Source organism: Biomphalaria glabrata, chromosome 1 (genome assembly GCF_947242115.1).
Source record: "Biomphalaria glabrata chromosome 1, xgBioGlab47.1, whole genome shotgun sequence".
Lineage (NCBI taxonomy): Eukaryota > Metazoa > Mollusca > Gastropoda > Planorbidae > Biomphalaria > Biomphalaria glabrata.
Window position 1 is genome coordinate 56,354,819 of NC_074711.1, and position 19,383 is coordinate 56,374,201.

The following is a 19,383-nucleotide window of genomic DNA, read 5'->3' on the forward strand; positions in this document are numbered from 1 at the left end:
GGTCCTATGAAAGTGCGGATCCTTTAAAAGTGGGGCCCACTGCGGACGCATAGGTTGCAGCAGTGGCCTAATACCGGCCATGCAAAATAGCGGCGTATGCTACGCCGCCGGTCGACTAGTACAATACAATCAGGGGCGGACTGGCTATATGGGCAAACGGGCAAATGCCCGGTGGGCCGGTACCAAATGGGCCGGTCTGGTCGCGACCAAAAAAAAAAAAATTAAATGCAGACAACTTTTAAAAAAAGTGACAGCAGCAAGACACAAAGGCCCGAACACGTTTTCTTCTTGTTTTTTTTTTTTTTTTAAATTATTATTACAATTAATTTTGTTTGAAATTCAACAAGAATAAATTTTAAGAACTACACTATACACTGTACGTGTAATCATTTGTAAAACGTTAGACCGTACTTTCTGCTATGCACGAGCGGCATGGCCTTCAACACTACTTTGATGTCTTCAAGACTGTGTTTGGCCTGATCATTTTGCTGGTCGGCATGGGCCTTTGATGGCACTCCTATTTTTGTTTTACTCCTTCCCTCACCCGTCTTTTGATGGTTCCATGAAAGTTAACGAAAGAGGGATGGGAGTTAGAAAACATTGATATAACGCTGCAAAAGGGGAGACAATTAGCTCATTAACAAAACTTAATAGAAGTTAACTTAAACACATACACACAGCCGCGAAATTGCAAACCATCCAACTTATTCATAGCACAATGTGGGTATAGCCGTATAAAGTTCTAGTTTCTGCGATTTGAAAAGAAGAAAGTAAGTTTCTTGTTGTTTATTTGTAATAACATAGATCTAAAAATACTACACTTAAGGCTTACAAAAAAAAATATTATTTAATTAAAACATAAATCTAGATCGATATTTATACCATTATATGATTAATGACAAACTTATGCTTCGTATGAAGTCATTGATGATGAAAATTATTACAATAATTACAATAATTTATATAGCGCTGTCACATCCGATATTTAATGAAAGGAGATTTAGAATCATTTATATTTTAAATAATATATTTATATACAAATCGCGTTTTTGAGAATGTATTAGGACGAAGCAAGAGCTTTTCACATTTAGAAGTACCTCTCTAACCGTTCTGCTTTCTCTTATCTTGTAAAGGAATATATATAGTTCGTCCATCGTAGTTCGATTATGACCACCTTGTCATCCAGGGGGCTGAGGGCTTTGCACTGGGGTTTTATGTCTCCTCGTGTGGCTGGTGAAACCTATGTGAGCCCGGAATGTTCGGCCGCACACTTGGCAGGTTATTCCAGCTGGAGCTAGTGTCGTTTGCCTTGCTTTTCTTCTCTGGCGTTTTTATTCTGCCAGCTTTGTTCTCTTTTCCTCAGCAACCTGTGCGCCGGTTTTCACAGCGCGACGTCATGATGCTCTGTGATGTGCCTCTGTTTCCCAGGTGGCTGGGTCTATGCTGAACGACTTCAGAGAAGCTTTGAGGGTGTCCCTGAAGCGCTTTCTTGACAACCTTGCGAGCGCTTTCCTTCGCTTAGTTGGCTATATAAGAGTCGTTTAGGGATGCGGTGGTCTTCCATTCTGCATACGTGTCCTGCCCATCGCAGCTGGGACTGCATCAGGACTGTGTGGATGCTTTGCAGACCCGCTCTTTGAAGGACTTCAGTATCTGGTATTTTGTCTTTCCATTTGACAATCAGTATTTTTCACAAACATGTCGTGGTAGTGATTCAGTTTCTTTGCATGTTAACTGTACACTATCCATGTTTCTGAGTCATAGAGCAATGTGGGAGGACGACGGCTCGATAGACCCCTAGTTTTGTATTTGTGGTGATACCACTTTAAAGGAATGGGTTGCCTGAGTCAGCCAGGAAAACCAATGACTTAGCATATTTTAAGTCACAGATCAAAATGCATGACTAGATTGACACGTGAAATGCGTAGGGTCTAATTATTTTTATTTTTTTGAAGAAACGTATGTAATCTATAAGTAATACCAAAAAATTTGAAACTCATTAAGGCTGATATTGTAGTGTTTATAGTTTTCAGACTACATACATGTATAAATAGAATACATTATGTAAGCCTACGAAAGCATACATCCAGTTTTCGATGCGTTATCAAACTTTATATATATTTTGAATAGAATTAGACTTACACCTATGATAAAACACATGGGCGTAGCCGAGAGGGGAGGAGTTCAAACCATCACAGGCCTCAAATCTCATTGTCTGAAAGGGAAACTTTACTTACTTCCCCAGTGCAGCCAACTTAAGCAAACTACAGTCACCAAATTTCATGAGCGTAGCCAAAAGGGGTTTTGTGGTTTCCCTCTCCCCCCACCACCCCCAATACAAAAACTAAAGCATTTTACCTTTTTCTACCAGTCGCTGGACTCCACTGAATAGAAGATTTAGTTTTTGATTTTTTTAGCGGAAGAGTAGCAGGCTAATTGCACTGTAGATACCTCAAAATATGCATTTTTTAAAACTTAAAATAACGGAAATAATGCTGGGATCTGGGGCTTTGCGGTTTATCAGACTAAGGCAGTGCTTCCCAAAATGTGTTACACGAACTTCTGGAATAGTTCAGTAGTAGGCTACCCATGGAACTATACCATGGGCCACCGCGTGAATTAATTTTTATTTCAATTAACTCTAAAAATAAGCAAAGTACACATTATACTAAAAATGTGCGAAACATTGAACTAAGTAAAAGGCGAAACTCTTTTTGACAGGTCAACGCTCCCCAAAGAAAACAGTTAAATTTAGATATCTAGGTTTTTTTTAAATCATCAAACTGTGTGGAGTATAGAAACTAAACATTCAAGTGGCAACAGAAAGTAAATCTAATCTAGAATCTAGATTAGATGTAGACATAGAATAGATCTAGACCAAGATCTATATTCTAAATGATAAATAATCTAACATAACTAATGTTGTTAAAATTTTTATTTTCCAAAATTAAAATAGAATGTAATCTAATCTTATTTAGAAATCTTAGGTCTAGCCAAACTGACTAGATTCTAGGAAAGGCCCATCAGCGAAATGGCATATAAAGCGAACACCTCCCCGTAATTTTTAGCCTTTCTTATTTATTTCAAAAGTAACTGCAGAACTAATAAAATGATATTACAAAGACTCCATTTTTCTACATTTCCCACATATTCACTTTCGTTTTCCCTCATAAAATAAAGCATAGATGAAGGTCAAAGTTGACATGTATGGAAATTTCATTCTCAAAACGTTTCCGGATAAACGAGAATAGGTCCGAACTTAAGGCGATTTTAATGCATCAATGCACATCGGCCGAAAAAAAAATGCATATTATGCTTCTAAATAGATGAGGAAATAGTTAGCTAGAATAGCTAAGGCTATTCATTCCGTTGAAAAAAAAATATTATGGGGTGTTCGCTCAAAATGACCTTTTTAACCTAAAACCTATTCAGCGAAACCCCTATTATAAGCTTAAAAAGCCATTAATAATAATTTAGTTACTGATTTAATATGTTCTTCTTTTTGTCTTATCTATCGTTATTGTTTGTAAACTGAAATATTAAAATAATAGGCCTATTTTTAACCTTAACCCAATTTAATGTCTTCGATTTCGAAGATTAAGGATGAGTGCAGTACGTGTTTCACATGACTACGCCCAGTTGCGACCAGCATATTTTCCCGCATTTTCTTTCCGTCTAAAATGTTTGACTCGCAGCTCCAACAGTCTCTCAGATGTCATATGCTGGCAGTTACTTTCCTCTATGCCAGTGAGGGTGAAATGACGCTTCAGTTAATATTAACAGCGCTTATACGGGAAAGGGGGGGGGGGGCTCTGTTTTGCCGTCCTCCTTTTTTTTTAACTGGCTGGTTTATAATCTCTTGTTACTAATTAATGATATTAATATGTGTATAAATGTTTAAAAGAAGTGCAGAATTCATTTTCACAGGGTTCCCCCACCATTCTGAAATTAGGATTTCAGTAGATTTCCAAGAGTTTTCCAGGAGAAAATATTCGATTTCAGGATAGGAAAAAACGCGAACTATATATTTAGTAATAAATATAAGAGTTACCATATAATATACATGAATAAAGTTACAAGATCTCTCCTGAGCCTTTCATCTCCATGCCCGAAACCCAAGCTGTTGTAGATCTGTCTCCATACATCATCAATCCATCGCATTGGGATCTGCCTTTGGGTCAATCAGCGTGTGTGTGTGTGTGTGTGTAGGGGGGAGATCGAGTTGATGGTGATTAAGTGCACTGAACATAAGTTCTTTAAAATAAAAATAGTTGCAGTAACGAGAGTTTATGAAATAGAGAGTACGTACGACGTGGACTAGCCTTTAGAAAGGTGGCGAGATAGAATTTTGTAGTTTCTTTCTTTCTTTTAAAAAAAAAAATTGATCGCAAGTTTCGTAGGCTATATATAGACATCAGTTCCAAGCAGAGAAAGAAGATGTGGAGCACGAGAAAAGTGAAAACAAATTTAGGCCTAATGCCACAATGTAAGGAGGACAATAGTTATAATGCTTCATGGAAGAAGTTAGATGATAGAACTATTTGAAGCATAATTTCCTATATTTTAACATGCTATTTCGCTATTTTTTTACGGCCTTTCGCTCATTATGACGCCCGCGAAAATTGCGTTCGCTGATTAGGTCCCACCCCTACCGCAAGTTGGCTTGAATTATAAATTTAATAGCTGATACGGAAAAAAAGAGTCAAATGTAGTTTTATCGCCCAATAGCTGAGAAGTCCGCAGATGTTTTCATTTTTTAAATAAGTTTAACCATTGCGGAGTTATAAATTCTAAACTAAAAACTGGCACAAAAGCGTTCGCCATTGGTCCTTTCCCATAGTAAAGTTTAAACATTTACCGTACTCTGTGACTGTACTCAACGTTTTTTTTTTTTGTGAGTGTCAGTGACAGTCTCAAAGTGAAAGTTAAAAAGTTATGTAGACCAGATTTAGATCTAATCATGACTAGACTTTAAAGGACACTTAGATCTAGTCTTAACATTGGATCTAGATTTATAGACGGTATCCAGATCTAGTTACGCCTACGTAAACTAATACCCTATACTCTATAGTACTAACTCTATAGTTAAATACTATTTACTATAGTCGAGACTAGTCTAGACAGTCACACTTCAGACTTCACTGTCACTGTGACTCTAGAGTACTCTAGACTGAGTTCTAGACTATATTTTATATTTTAATTTTTAGGCCATGACCAATTCAATGTCAGTTCAGCCTTGACAAGTTGAAGTTGGGCCACAGGTCTGAGAATGTGACAGATTCTAGATTCTATATCTTCAAATTATCTTGTAACTACAGTCTACATCTAGAAATAGAATCTAGATAGGCCTAGACTTAGACTCTAGGCCTGCCTAGATTTAAGATTAGTAGCTAGATATCTTAAATATCTAAATCTAATATACTAATAAATGTCTTTATTATTTAATTTATACTCTGTAGAACCCTAGATATCTAATCATGACAATCATTTGAATTATGTATAATGATTCTAATCTAAATTTAATTATATTTACTATTAAATATTATAAATCTAGATATAATTTATAAATTATTACATTATAATTATTAACTCTTTGACTCTGGAATTATTTTCCACCTTTGGACGGAATTATTTTTTCTGCCATTTCAGAGTGCGCTACTTTGCTTCGATATAACTTGTATACCTTTTTTATTTATTATTGGAAAATAATAAATTTGATATAGAATTAAATAGAAATGGATGCTCTTTCTATTTGTTAAGCTTTCTAGTTTGCAAATCATGTTGTTGTTGTAATTTTGGGTTTTGAATGTAAAAATTAAAAATGAAAAACTCACCAATTGACATTGAAAATATCCATCCAAGTGCATGTTATAAGAAATTTATTGTTCAAATTGAATCCAAAGAACTTTTTTTCTCATTTTTATTCATTTGTTTACAGAATACCATAGAAGAAACAGACGCAAAAAATAATAAACTGGAACTAATAATCCAATGTCACTGGTTGAAGCTCCATTAAAAAAAAAAACACGCACACAGAAAAAATAAATTTAATCTCTTTACAAACTTCATACAAAATAAAAACACGTTAAATGAAGGAAATTCCGGATTTTTAGCAAAGAGAAACTATTCTAGATAAAAAATTAAGCAATAAAAAACATGAATTGGAGAAATACTAACGAAAAAATAAATTTTAAATAGCCGATGCCTTCAGCGTTGATCTGACCTTTTTCCCTTTTTTAAAATCAATGTCCTGTGCGTTGTTCCGGAGCCAAAGAGTTAAAGAATATAATCATATCTAGCTTCTATATATAATATGCCAGTTGTTCTCAACCTTTTTAGTTCCACGACCCCTTTTTACAATTGCTCACTATGGGGCGAAAACATTATAGAGCATGGTAAACAGCATCAAGTCTACTTCTGTGTTGAACAAGTTGGACAATCCTGATTGGCTATGATATATATTGTTGGAAAATGATCTCATTTAAGATGACAAAGATGTCAAACTTTTTTCTGTAGTTCACGTTCACCGTTATAAAGTGCTTCCACAGTGGTTTTGTTTTCTAATTATAAACTGTTTTAATTCATCACGAATAATAAAATAAAACGTTTTAGAACTTTGCCTCTCGACATCAATCTCACTTCAGTCTGAAATAGCACAATAAGTTGGTGCATCAAATTCATTACAACAATTTGAATACATTTAACTGTATAAAAACAAATTCACAAAATTGAAAACACTAACATCATTCTTGTATTACTTGTTTTTATTTTTGTGCCAGTTACTTTGTAGGAGTTTTGATGACTTTTAGTGACTCATTCTGTACCAAAAGTTGAAATCCAGACCAACATCCAAGCATACTTGGATCAGCATCTTTGCAGACACTTCAAATACTTTTGCAAGAGATTTTTTTAATTTTTCAGAAATGAACATATTTCGTCAAACGCATCACATGTTATAGTAGTCATTTAAAAAAACTAGCAAAAGAGAAATTCGTCTTTGAAATTGAAATCCTCACATAATCCAGTAATTGTGATCCATTTGCAACATCTTTAGGTTCTTCATGCTGTATGATAACTATTTTAAGTGGAGCCACACATGCTGTATGATAACTATTTTAAGTGGAGCCACACCCTTCACAAGCATGCATACAATATCCCAAGACAAGCTTTCAGTTGGAACCCCCAAGGAATACATGGCACCACGATTTGGAAGCAGATGCTAAACAGATGGGCAAAATGTTTGCACAATTGGGGAGATTACCCATAACCAAGACGCCTGGAGGAAGCTGGTTGGTGGTTTATGTCCCAGACGGGACCACAGGCAGAGATGAGATGGTGATTACTAGACATGTCAGCTATTCTGTGAAGTGTCATTAGAAACGGACACAGAGATTAAACTAAATTTAGTAGATCTAACAGATTCGTCTCCAAACAAATTAATAGAACAATGTATTTGGCTGCTGAAACCGTTTGATCAAAATGTTTCAGATTGTTTGGATTCATTGACTCTGATAATATAACTTGCTTACAAATAACGCATTGTTGTTTGTCAATTCCTGCTTTAACTATTGAAGTAAAACTATAGGCCTACGTAAAAAATCGTAATTATATTTTCTTAACGATCAGGAAACTATTACCTTTTTTAGCATAGACTATAATTTCTAATTATAAAACAAATCTGATCTTCAATCTTCATCATAGAAATAATAAATTTGTTTCCACAATGGCGTAACGTTACGATTTGTCAGACCGTTTGATAAACAGTCTTTTAAACTGTTACAAATACTTAGGTTGTGACAATTAAAAAAACTTTGGAATGATTCTGATTCAGTTATTTGCAACATCTAATCTCGATTGACAATAATAGCAAAAAAAAAAAGTAGCTACCCATGAAAATTTTTGTACAATGTCAAGTTTAGTTTTTTTTTTAGACAAAAAAAAATCTTTTTTTCCGCTAGTTTTAGGCGACCCCTGGAAAATTGTCATTCGAATCCTAAGGGAGTCACAACCCACAGGTTGAGAACCCCTGCTATATACCATCGCAAGATAATGGCATATAGATCTAAATATAAATCTAGCTATCTCATTAGATTGAAACTTGAAATGATTTTTGAAGTAATGTCAGTAATATATTTATATAAGATATGATCAAGATAGATCTATAATCTATAGTTAGTGAATGATATATCAATACAATTTAATTATAGATCTCTAAAGATGTGTTATAAATAATAGAGACAGTAATAGATTTATTACTAGTGGATAGTGCTAACACAGAGTTAACTCAATAGCTACTAAGCCCATAGCTAAGCAGCATCTCTCAAAATACTAAGCAAAGGGAGGTAACTCCAAAACAGAAATAGATTGACTTTACAAAATATATTTTAAAAAACATTAAACAACATCTAATAAAAACCAAAAATACTTCTAAAAAAAAAAGAGAAATGGATGGCCTTTAAAATGATGTATAATTTGAATAGGTTTTACTAGATTAAAACAATAAAAACAACAGGTAAAGACAAAAATGTGTTGAGTGCCTGATTTTTTGACTGGTGGACCCCCCCCCCCCCCTACCCATCAGATCTGTTATTTCTGGTACCATCTAACATTTACCCAAAGACCAGTAATGCTTATAAGTAGGAATTTAGTAGGCCTAGACAATAAACATTATGCTTATATATAAAATCTATATGTCTTGAGTATTTACTGACTTTCACTGGGTGCGCGTGAGGCCCTTAGTTGCCTGAACATGGCATCATGCTGATGTGATAGTCACTGCATGTGTCTCAGATTTCATTACTTCTAGCATGAAAAAGTAAAAGTAATCTAACCATTGTCCAAACCAACATTGTGTACACCCCCTACTAGATCTATTTCATCAAAAGTTTTCATGTGGTCAAAAAAAAACTGGTCAAAATATCAGTTGAAGTTGAAGATTCATTGACGCTAAGTCCAGCTGAGAATAGTCTAGATCTAGACTAGATCTAATGTTTACTTCACTCTCTCTCAGAATCGGACTAGATCTAAGTTTAAATGTAGCACTAAATTCTCATGATCAATGTCTTTATCAATTTCAAGTTCATTATTAGCTGTATTTAGTGTATTATTTCAGATACTGGGTCTAAAAATTGAAAGGTCATTGAGAAAATGGCCTGCGTCGCGCAGGAAAATGAGAGCTACGCAAGTCATGCTGTGTGTGTGTGTTGTGGCGGGCGCATTTGGTCGCATAGTAGCTATTGGGTTAATCTCATTTATATGACCTTTTATATATAAAATAAAAAAGGCTTGTCTTTGAGTCCAACAATTAATGAGGAATGCAGTATTTCCTGTTGCTGTGCAGCCCTAGCTGTGACCTACATATTTTGCCACATTCTGTGCAGACATAACAATTTTCTGCCGGTGTTAGATTTAGATTTTCTTTTATCTTCTACGTCTGTCCTCAGCAGTGGATTTTCTTTTGGTATCGAATGTATATCCTGCAGCCTTTGTAAGTGATCTCCAGCTGGTCTTTAAAGCGTTTCCGTGGGGCACCTCTGTTACTTCGACCACCTTTTAGCTCACCAAAAAAAAGGTCTGCTTTTGGCATATGTTTGTCCCCCTTACAGGATACATGCCCTACCCAGCATAACTATCAGACCATAAAAAGTCCCTCTATACTGTCCGGTGTTTGCAAGGATATCACTATTTGTGGTCTTGCCACCATATGTCCATTATAGAGCGCCAGCATCTTTGGTGAAAGCTTTCAAAAAGTCTTGGTTGGTTTCTGTATAGTAACTTTGTCTCAGATCCACATAGAAGGGTTGAGAGAATCTTTGTTAGACAATGATATATATATATTTATTTATTTATTTTAAAAAAAAATTATTTATATATTTATATTTAATCTAAGACCAAATTCTAGACTTTAAATTTGACTAAATCTAAATTTGTGTAAAAAATTATCTTTCTACTTCATTCACTTGTATCTAGAAATCTAGTCTACAAGCCTGCTGTCCAAAAATATGTGTATATATCATGGCTACAAAAGTGAGTAATAATATCAATGTATTAAAAAGTATATTTGGTAATTTCAGCATTTAACAGTGTTTATTGCATTACCATGACTTAATTATTTTTCAACAAACCCCTTAAGTTTAACAAAACATTCTTAATCTTAAAGTCAATCAAGTCACAAATAAATGCTGATGCTAAAAGCATTTTATTATGCAGCCTACAACTTTGTTCTAATTAGTACAATCAGCCAATTGCATGATGCCAGGATTCACACATATCACCTTCAACTTTGATGTGAAGTGCTCTGTCACTTGAAGTTCTATTTTTAATCTTTAGATTAATTGCAAACCATAATATTTTTTTAAAAATCTGTTTGTTTCTACATTATTAAAAGCTACATATCTTTGAAATAACTCATTTTATAGTTCACTATAAAGATAATTTATTTGCACTTATTTTTAGTATGTGTCTAGTAAATAATTTGAACAGCATTAAGGGAAAAGATACCTGTCTACTGCCAATGTTGTTTGCACTTAAGCTGGTGCAGATTATATATTACTTTTAGATCCACATTCATTATTAATTACTAATCATAGAAATGCTGAATGTTTTTTTATTGTTTGCAGATTGTAAAATGTACTAGAATTGTGACTTACATGCAGAATCCTAGAGCACTACTTATAAGATTCAGACAGTTTTCTTCCACTTCTGATAGTATTGATCACAGTGCGCAGAATGTTGCTGAGGATTCATCAAGTTTGTTTTTATTGTTTTGTTTTGAAAGTTTATTTTATTATTTTTTTATAACTTTTTTTGAAAAAAATAATAGTGGAGATTACCATATAAAATTTTATTATTTTGTATTAACAAAAATACTGCATGAGTTATTTGATGTTTTTCTGTATTAAAAAAAAATTAGTTTTTTGTCAAACTAAATTCTGTTTTGAGAAATAAAGATTTTTTATTTAGTCATCAGATTTTTTTTTTTTTAGTGTGGATAACTCTCTACCATTAGAAAAAATTTTGATTTTTGTTTCTGTATAAAAAGCTTAGAATGCTTATATTTCAATTAGAATGAAGTAATATTGAATTTCCCCTAATATTTCAAAACCTATTTCAACTAATTCTGTGTGTCTGGTAAAAATTTTGAACACATTATTTCTTTCACATAATTTCTCGAATTAAGTTGAAACTTTGCACAATTATTCATTAGCTAAGACAATAAAAATTAACCAATTAGTCAGTTAATCACTGATAATTAATTATTTTGTTTGATACCAAGTGAAATTTATCCAATAGTATAGAGATATGGCTAAATACTTTGTTTTGTTCCCTAAGTTACATGTTATTTCACCAACACCCATTCTCAGATCAAGTTAAAACCTTAAACAACTATTTATTCATTGGTCTCCTTCAGTCGTGAAACGACTATGGTTCATTTTCATATAAGATGGCTGTGGAGCCCTATTTTGGAGAGACACTCCTATCCACATATATTGCATGTCAAGGTGGCGTTCGCTTTGGTGGTATAGGAGCTAGCCATTTTCTGTGTGGCACGCTTTTCTTCAAGAATCGAGGTCCATATTTTCTCACTGTACTGTCTATAGCTTTCTTGGTCACCTTCTCTCTCCAACTAGTGTGGTTTAAAGCTATGTCTTGCCAATGGTTAGTATCAATGTTTACTGATTTTAAATCCCATTTTATCACATCAATGTAACGGAGGTGTGGGCGACCAGTTTTTCTTGAACCAAATGCAAGTAGCCCATACAGAATGATTTTCGGGATGCGATTGTCCTCCATTCGGCGAACATGTCCTAGCCAGCGCAGGCGGTGTTGCTTGAGGACTGTAAAGATGCTGGGAAGGCCCATTCTCGCGAGGATCTCAGTATTACACACTCTTTCTTTCCATGTTATTCTTAAGATCCTTCGATGGTAACGCAAGTGGAATGAGTTTAGTTTTCTCTCTCGTTTTGTGTAGTTTGTCCATGACTCCAGTCGTACAGTAGCGTGCTAAGAACGCCTTGTAGACCTCCATTTTGGTCGCAGTGGTGAGCTTCTGGTTTTCCCAAACTCTTGGTCGGAGTCTAGTGAAGGTTGATGTGGTCTTCCCTATGCGTTTTTTGATCTCCTCTTCTAGTGACAGGTCACCTTGAATTGTAGATCCAAGGTAGCAGAATTCGTTTATGGCATCTAGCTTGTTATCGTCAATGAGGATGGATGGTGGTGCTGTAGCAGGTGGTCCCATAACATTAGTTTTCTTTGGGCTAATAGTTAGGCTATACTCTTTGCAAGCCTTAGAGAAGCAGGACATTAGTTCTTCTTCTTCTTCATCATTCTCATTGTTATGTTGGAGTGTTCATATGACTAGACTAATATATGAGATGAACTGCGCAGTGGTTTCCAAATCAGGGAGCTCTCCATATAGTTTTCTTTCTATTGGGGTGATTTGGGGCCAATGTCTTTTACGGGCCTCTTGGTAGAAAGACAATCTGACTGTGAGGGGAACTTGGATGATGGTAGCAGCTAGTGCTAGTGCTTCCCTTTCTGCTCTGTGACTGTCAGAGAGCTCTCCAGTTGCAATAGATTTTTCTAGTTTTCCTCCATCTGGCCATTCGATAAGTATTCCAGCTCCTCCATTTGTGGTGGCTTTATGGGATGAGCCATCCGTGTAAACTCTGATCCACTGATTGCTAGGGTAATTGGTATGTAGAAAACAGTTCACTATTTCAGGACATTAGTGACTGAAGCTCCTCTTGTGAGCGTGCCACTACCGCTTCGTCGTCCGCAAAGAGCATATCTCTTTTTTTTTTATACCTAGCAAAACATGAATCAATTTAAAAAAATTAACCAATTAGTCAATTAAGTATTGGTAATTAATTATTTTGTTATTTTGTTTGATGTTAAAAGGGAGCTAAGTTTGACATTGTTGAGATGTATAGTTGTAAATGTGGAGTTCTTCCCTTTAACCTTTTTAACCATATGTATTTTAAAATTTTTCTTGTTATATATAGAATCTCAAACAGTCTGGCCAGACAGCATACTTGGACCTCTTGGTCCGCAGGATAGACGATTTTTACTCCCTGGTCGAATTGGACCTTGCTTAAATAGAAAAACTGTCAACCATGAGCTTATTGGTAAAGAGGTTGTTCTTCATGTTCCATCTATTGACAGTTTGCTTCCAGAAGGTCCTTTTCAAAGGCATTGTGATATAACTGAGCAGTTTTTGACTTCTATTGATGAGGTTAGTAAAATGTATACTTCTTCTTTGTAAATGTTTTAAGAGTTGAGTCTTGAAACTCTAGGCCTATGGAACCTTGCCTCCATCTTCCTGACTGAACAAACTTCTGTCTGGGATAAATATTATAGCCAAGTTACTTTTCAATGTAATTAGGTTTAAAAAAGTTCCTTTTAAGACATGAAATGGGTGAACTGGTAAAAGGTAACAGGTAAAGTTCAACAGTTTTTCTGGCTCATAACTTACAAGAGTTTCCAGCAAAAGACCACTTGCCTCTATTACTCATTAATGTTTCTCATTAAACTCCATTTGATTGATGAGTTAAGAGGCTCAAATCCTGTCCTTTAAAAGCGCTAGATAAAAAACATGAAGTTACACATAATTACATTTCTATATTATAAAAAAACAAGCACAAAGGGCCCTGAGAGATTGATTCATTGACATATCACTAATTCTGGCCAAAAATAGACCCTGTTTGTTCCGAAATAGTTTGGGGGGGGGGGTGATACTCGATTATATGGGCTGGTCCAATTCAACGTAATAGATACTAGAATTAATTGGTCAAAGGAATGTATGGTAGTGTTTTTAACTTTATATCATAATATTAAGATAAGATAATTTTTATTGATCCAATCAAATGGAAATTCAGTTTGACAACAATTGACAACCTCAGCGTAACTACTGTAACAATAACATTATAGATGCAAATACGAACAACATTCACACACGAAACACATACACACTCACAACCAGAATTTTATGAATTAGACTTCTATGAACTTCTCGATATTGTTATAAGTAAGAAAACAATGGAAAGAGTCCACGGTAAAATAAACAATATATAGTCTGGGTACAAATCAAAGGGCAGTGAACTTTATAGCTAAGTGCAAGTATTTTCCTGATCGATTAAATCAAAATTTGTTAAATCTGGGGCAGGCATAAAGAACAGAGACACATTTCCTCTTCCTTCCTGCAGTGGGGCACTGTAAGTGGAAGTTTTACATGAGTGGTGCCTAGTAAGAAACAACTGGGAACGGCTAGTCCTGCACTAGGCTATAAAAGATTTTTTAGGCTTGGATTACAGTTAGGTGGAATTCACATTTGTCACAACCTTTACTGTGATTTTATCTCAGAAGTTTCAGTTTGGTAGTTAAACATTTTCTCACTTACCATTATGTTTCTTACAATTTTTTGGGCCAATTTTAAATGATGTCACATTGATTATTTAATACATTTTTTTTTTCATTTCTCCTCAGATTGATTTAGATTTTATTGATAAGGAAATATCAGTGCCAGCATCTTCTGACAGATTAGAATACAGGGCTCATAGTTGTCCAACATTATTGAGAAAAGGTGATAATTCATTAACTAATTTGATATCTTTATTAACATGTTGAGGTGAAATAATATGGTTCAGTTTTCTAGAATTAGAAGGCATAGCTGAGTTGCATAGCGCTTGGCTTCCAAACTGGTCTCCTGGGTTCAAATCCTGGTGAAGACTGGGATTTTTAATTCGGAATTTATAGGGCGTCTCTGAGTCCACTCAGCTCTAATGGCTACCTTACATTAGGTTGGTCTTTGTGCTGTCCACATGTTGTTGGCCTCCTTCAGTCGTAGAACGACTGTGGTTCATCTCGCACACTTCCTCATGTGGCTGTGGAGCCCTATTTTGGAGGGACACTCCCGTCCACAAATATCACAGGTTAAGGTGGCTTTTGCTTCGGTAGTAGAGGAGCTGGCCATTTTTCGTATTCTACGTTTTTCTTCCTGAGCTGAGACTCATGTTCTTTCTCTGTCCATAGCTTTCTTAGTCACTGTCTCTCTCCATCTGGTGTGGTCTTTAGCTATGTCTTCCCAGTGGTCAGTATTGATGTTCACTGATTTGAGGTCTCGTTTTATTACATCTATGTAACAGAGGTGGGGGCGACCATTTTTTCTTGAGCCAGTCGCGAGTTAGAGGATGACTTTCGGGATGTGATTGTCCTCCATCCGGCGAACATGTCCAAGTCAGTGCAAGTGGCATTGTCTGAGGGCTGTAAAGATGCTGGTAATACTGTTCGCGCAAGGATCTCAGTATTGCACACTTTTTCTTTCCATGTGATTTTCAAGATCCTACGGAGACATTGCAAATGGAATGAGTTTAGTTTTCTCTCTTGCATAGGTGGTCCATGATTCACTGCCATACAGTAGTGTACTCATATAACACATGCCTTGTAGACTTCCATTTTGGTCACTGTAGTGAGCTTCTGGTTTTCCCAAACTCTTGGCCTGAGTCTAGCGAAGGTCGATATGTTATTCGCGGATGACACAACACTAGTGGCACACACACAAGAGGAACTTCAGTCACTAATGTCCTGCTTCTCTCAGGCCTGTAAAGAATATGGCTTAACTATTAGCACGAAGAAAACAAACGTTATGGGACCACCTGCTACAGCACCACCCTCCATCCTCATAGATGATAACAAGCTGGACGCCGTAAATGAATTCTGCTATCTGGGATCCACAATTCAAGATGACCTGTCTCTAGAAGAGGAGATAAAAAAACGCATAGGGAAAGCTGTCCACATGACACCCTCATTAACCATTGGCCACAGAAACATATGACCTTTACTGTAACATTATCTGCCCATAAATCACAAGGTCTGTAATGTTTCTAGAATTATATATATTTTCCCTGCATTAATAAAGTTGAAACAAATAAAGTTGAACTGCTATGTGATAGTTATATTAATCTTTTCCAACTATCTAAATAGCTGAGGTCAGTTGTTAGTAACTAAAACTATTCAATTAAGAATTTTAAAAAAAGAGAGATTTTAGTCCATTATTATAAAATGGATCCACTTGCTTATAGTAAATGTTAAGTTCAAAAGCAAACTTTGACACTTGGGAAGATCAGTGGTAGTGATTGTCACAAGGTCATTTGAAATATGACTGACAAGATTGTAATTGTTTTATAGTAAACTTCTTATTGCTGTTTCTGAGCAGCTGCTGTATTCATAATAATTATATAAACAATCAGGATAGCATGATCATTGAAGGACAGGTGTAGATAAATTAATTCATATCATTCTCAACTAATAAATGGGTATGGGATTTTTCAAAACAAATAATAAAAGACTATGAAATAAACTTTGCTATAGATAAAGCTTATCCTTTAACTAAATTTCAGAGTATTGTATAAACACTATGAATAGTATGTATAAAAAGAGTAATAAATTTGGGGCTTTTATAGTACCTGCACCTAAATATTAATTTTTTTTTTAAATTTTATCACCAGAATTCAAAGAATTATTCCCACAAAGAAATATTATGGAGGGTGATCTGACAGTAATAATAATTAGCATGAAAACTGAAAATGACATGACCAAATGGTCTTCAGAGGTTGAACAAGAAAGAGAAGAATTACTGGAAATGGTAAGTAAATAGATTTGATAGCAAAAAACAACTTACTTAAAAAAAAAAAAAATCACAAAAATCCATTCCCAAATGCTGCAGATACCAAATAAACACCTAAAGATAACTCTACTATCTCTCTATTAGGTCAGAGTCTGTAAAGGTACAAATAAGTTATTTAAAAAATAGCAGTAAATGAAAGAACAAAAAATCTGCAATTGCCAGTGACTAGTTGTGAAGTGGTTAAAATTTCTCTGTATTGTATATGCTGTCAGTCTAAGCCAGACTAAGGAAAGCTGAACATATCAATCTGGCAAGGAATCTATTTTTAACAATGTATTACTAATGTGGTACAATGCCATTGGAAGTTTGCATTTATATACATTTTTGTAAAGAGCTCTTCATGTCCCATTTTGTGCACAAAGATAAAATTAGCTAATGTTTTTAGTGCAAACTGGAAATTCATAGATAATTACCCCATACCATTTTTCTTGGTCTTTTAATTTATACTTAACATATCATGGATATAAAATAACTTCCCATCTAGTCTTTTCTTTTTCTGTAAGTAGATTAGAATCAAATTGTGTCATTGTTTTATTTCTGTAGTGGATATTTTTGTCCAATGTTTTTATTGCCTCAACTTTCCTAACCAAATTCAATTTTTCAAAATGTGTTCTTTAATAAACAAATATAATAAAATGTTTAGTTTTCTACTTCCTTGAGATGTACACAGCCTAACAGGTTTATCTTATTATTGATTTTGTTTCCCATCAGTTTGTTCAAAGTGCAGTTGCAATTTGTCAGGCATTTGATGGCTCTGGGCACTGGGCAGATTTTATTGATCCTTCATCTGGCAAGCCAGTAAGTATTATTCAACATTCAGTTCTGAATGTCTAGTTCATTTGATTGTTCTAGATGTAGTTCTATATTGAATGATCTAACATAAAAAAGATTAGTTTTACTGATTCTATTTTATTATTTTCTCTACAGTTCAAAAGTGCACATACAAATTTTACTTTGTTTGAAACTGATGAACGTTACAGAAAATTTGGTTTTGACATCCGTGATCTTGGTTGTTGTAAAGTTATCAGCCATCCAGTGTGGGGAACTCATTCTTTCATTGGTTCTTTGTTTACAACAGCACCTTTAAATCATCCATTGGTTGTAAACCTAAATAACAGTTTAGTTTAACATTTTTTAGGAACCTTCTGGACCTGGTTTAAAAAATGTGTTTCATAATTTTAAGAGGAAATTGCCAGTTGTTTTTTTTTTTTTACGTTAACCTAGAAAGTGGAAGTTATTAATGACATCCCAGATTTCAAAAATGATGTTGAGTATTACTCTTAGTTTGGCTTAGTCCTAATTAGGTGAACAATCGTAATCAGAAACATGATATTAATTACTGTTGTATTTATTCTGAATGTTTTTTGTTTTGTTTTTTCATATTTAATCCCCCCCCCCCCCCTTTTTTTTTTGAATAAAAAAAAAAAATGAAAATTGTAAGTTACATGTTTAAGTGCTACTAAATTTTGAAAACAGTGTGGTTTTTTTTTCTTTTTTCTGTTGTTTCAATAAATTGTGTTACATTTAACCTAAGTAACGAGTGGTTTATTAGAGATTTTCATTAGTTGTTTTTAAATAGGTACCTTATACTTTAACCTTGTTTTCACTTTAAAATTAATAAAAAGCAAGTTAACAACAGTTATAAATTATTACGCAATTTATACTGATTACTTTTTTAGCGGCCACGAAAGGAGAAAAACTGCTATTATTTTTTATTTTCTGTCTGACTGTCCTTTAATTTTCAAAAACTAGAAAACATAATGAAAATACAATTTTATACTATTTTAAAAACTTGCAAAATTAAGTTGCAATTGCTTTCTATGTTCTGAAAGTTAACAGTTTTGTTTTAAAATAAAAAATATATAATATATAAAAAATGTTTAACAAGGTTACAAAGACAGTTTGTGTCAAAACGCAAACTCTAAATTTGGCCCCCGAAGTGGTCTACCCAGGCAGGTAAAAAGGCAGGTTTCAATATTTTTAGAAAGAATTTCAGAATGAAATTTTATCAAAGGCAAATGACAAGAGAAGAATGGAGAAAGAATGGTGACAGATCTTGTGTGGTGCCCAACAGCAGACCAAGGGATAGGTGAAAGTGAAGATGTTCGATGTGAACCTGGCCTAACTAATGTCAGATGATGATTATCTAATTGTTCTGTACAGGGTCAATCTCTTATACAAAGCCTCAAGAAAAAACATTTTCGAATAAAAAAAAATATTCTCCCCTTCCTTTGGTTCAGTGTATTGCAATGTCCTTGCCCCTCTGCAGGTCACGCTATAAAATGAAAAACACATTAATTGTTGTTTTAAAATATGTTCCACTTATATGCATGCTAAATAGAATTTTGTTCTGTTTAAAAAAAAAAGTAAAAATGTTTTGTAATTGTAGTAGTTAGTATGACTTGCTAAACTTTGCAATACAATTGTAAAAAGAAATAAAAAAAATTGACAATAAATCTAAAACCGTTTGCATAAACATGTTTAAAATATGGTAAATAGTCATCTCCCTTGAAAATAGCCTCCCGTGTTTGTTATTATTAATAGTGAATAGTTGCATGGTTGATTTTAAAAATTAAATTTTTCGCTTTTAGAAAAGAAAAAAGCCAAAGAACTTTGGATGATCTAAAATATGTTGGATTTTCAATATCTTTTCTAGTTTACGACATCTAAACGGGACGGACAGACACACACAAAACTAA

General features: G+C 34.3%; 1 protein-coding gene across 4 annotated transcripts; it reads left to right on the forward strand.

The window, feature by feature from the left end:
• Positions 1 to 4,865: 4,865 nt before the first annotated feature.
• Positions 4,866 to 18,217, forward strand: LOC106052291 (cobalamin trafficking protein CblD-like). Of its 4 annotated transcripts, none has more exons than XM_056045748.1 (8): positions 4,866 to 5,021; positions 9,970 to 10,026; positions 10,620 to 10,749; positions 13,005 to 13,234; positions 14,485 to 14,581; positions 16,506 to 16,642; positions 17,396 to 17,482; positions 17,612 to 18,217. In XM_056045748.1, exons 2-8 carry the CDS (start codon positions 10,015 to 10,017, stop codon positions 17,810 to 17,812), a joined length of 894 nt encoding a protein of 297 aa, XP_055901723.1. In that variant the 5' UTR covers positions 4,866 to 5,021; positions 9,970 to 10,014; the 3' UTR covers positions 17,813 to 18,217. The 4 variants fall into 4 exon arrangements, with proteins under 4 accessions (XP_055901723.1, XP_013063101.2, XP_055901734.1 ...); XM_013207647.2 differs by having other exon boundaries at positions 4,890 to 5,045; XM_056045759.1 differs by lacking the exon at positions 4,866 to 5,021 and adding an exon at positions 5,202 to 5,308.
• Positions 18,218 to 19,383: the final 1,166 nt, after the last annotated feature.

Coding starts and splice junctions, on each gene's coding strand:
- LOC106052291 (XM_056045748.1), top strand. Junction 10,750..13,004: donor TGTTGCTGAGGATTCATCAA/GTTTGTTTTTAT, acceptor TGTTATATATAG/AATCTCAAACAGTCTGGCCA. Junction 17,483..17,611: donor ATCCTTCATCTGGCAAGCCA/GTAAGTATTATT, acceptor TTTTCTCTACAG/TTCAAAAGTGCACATACAAA.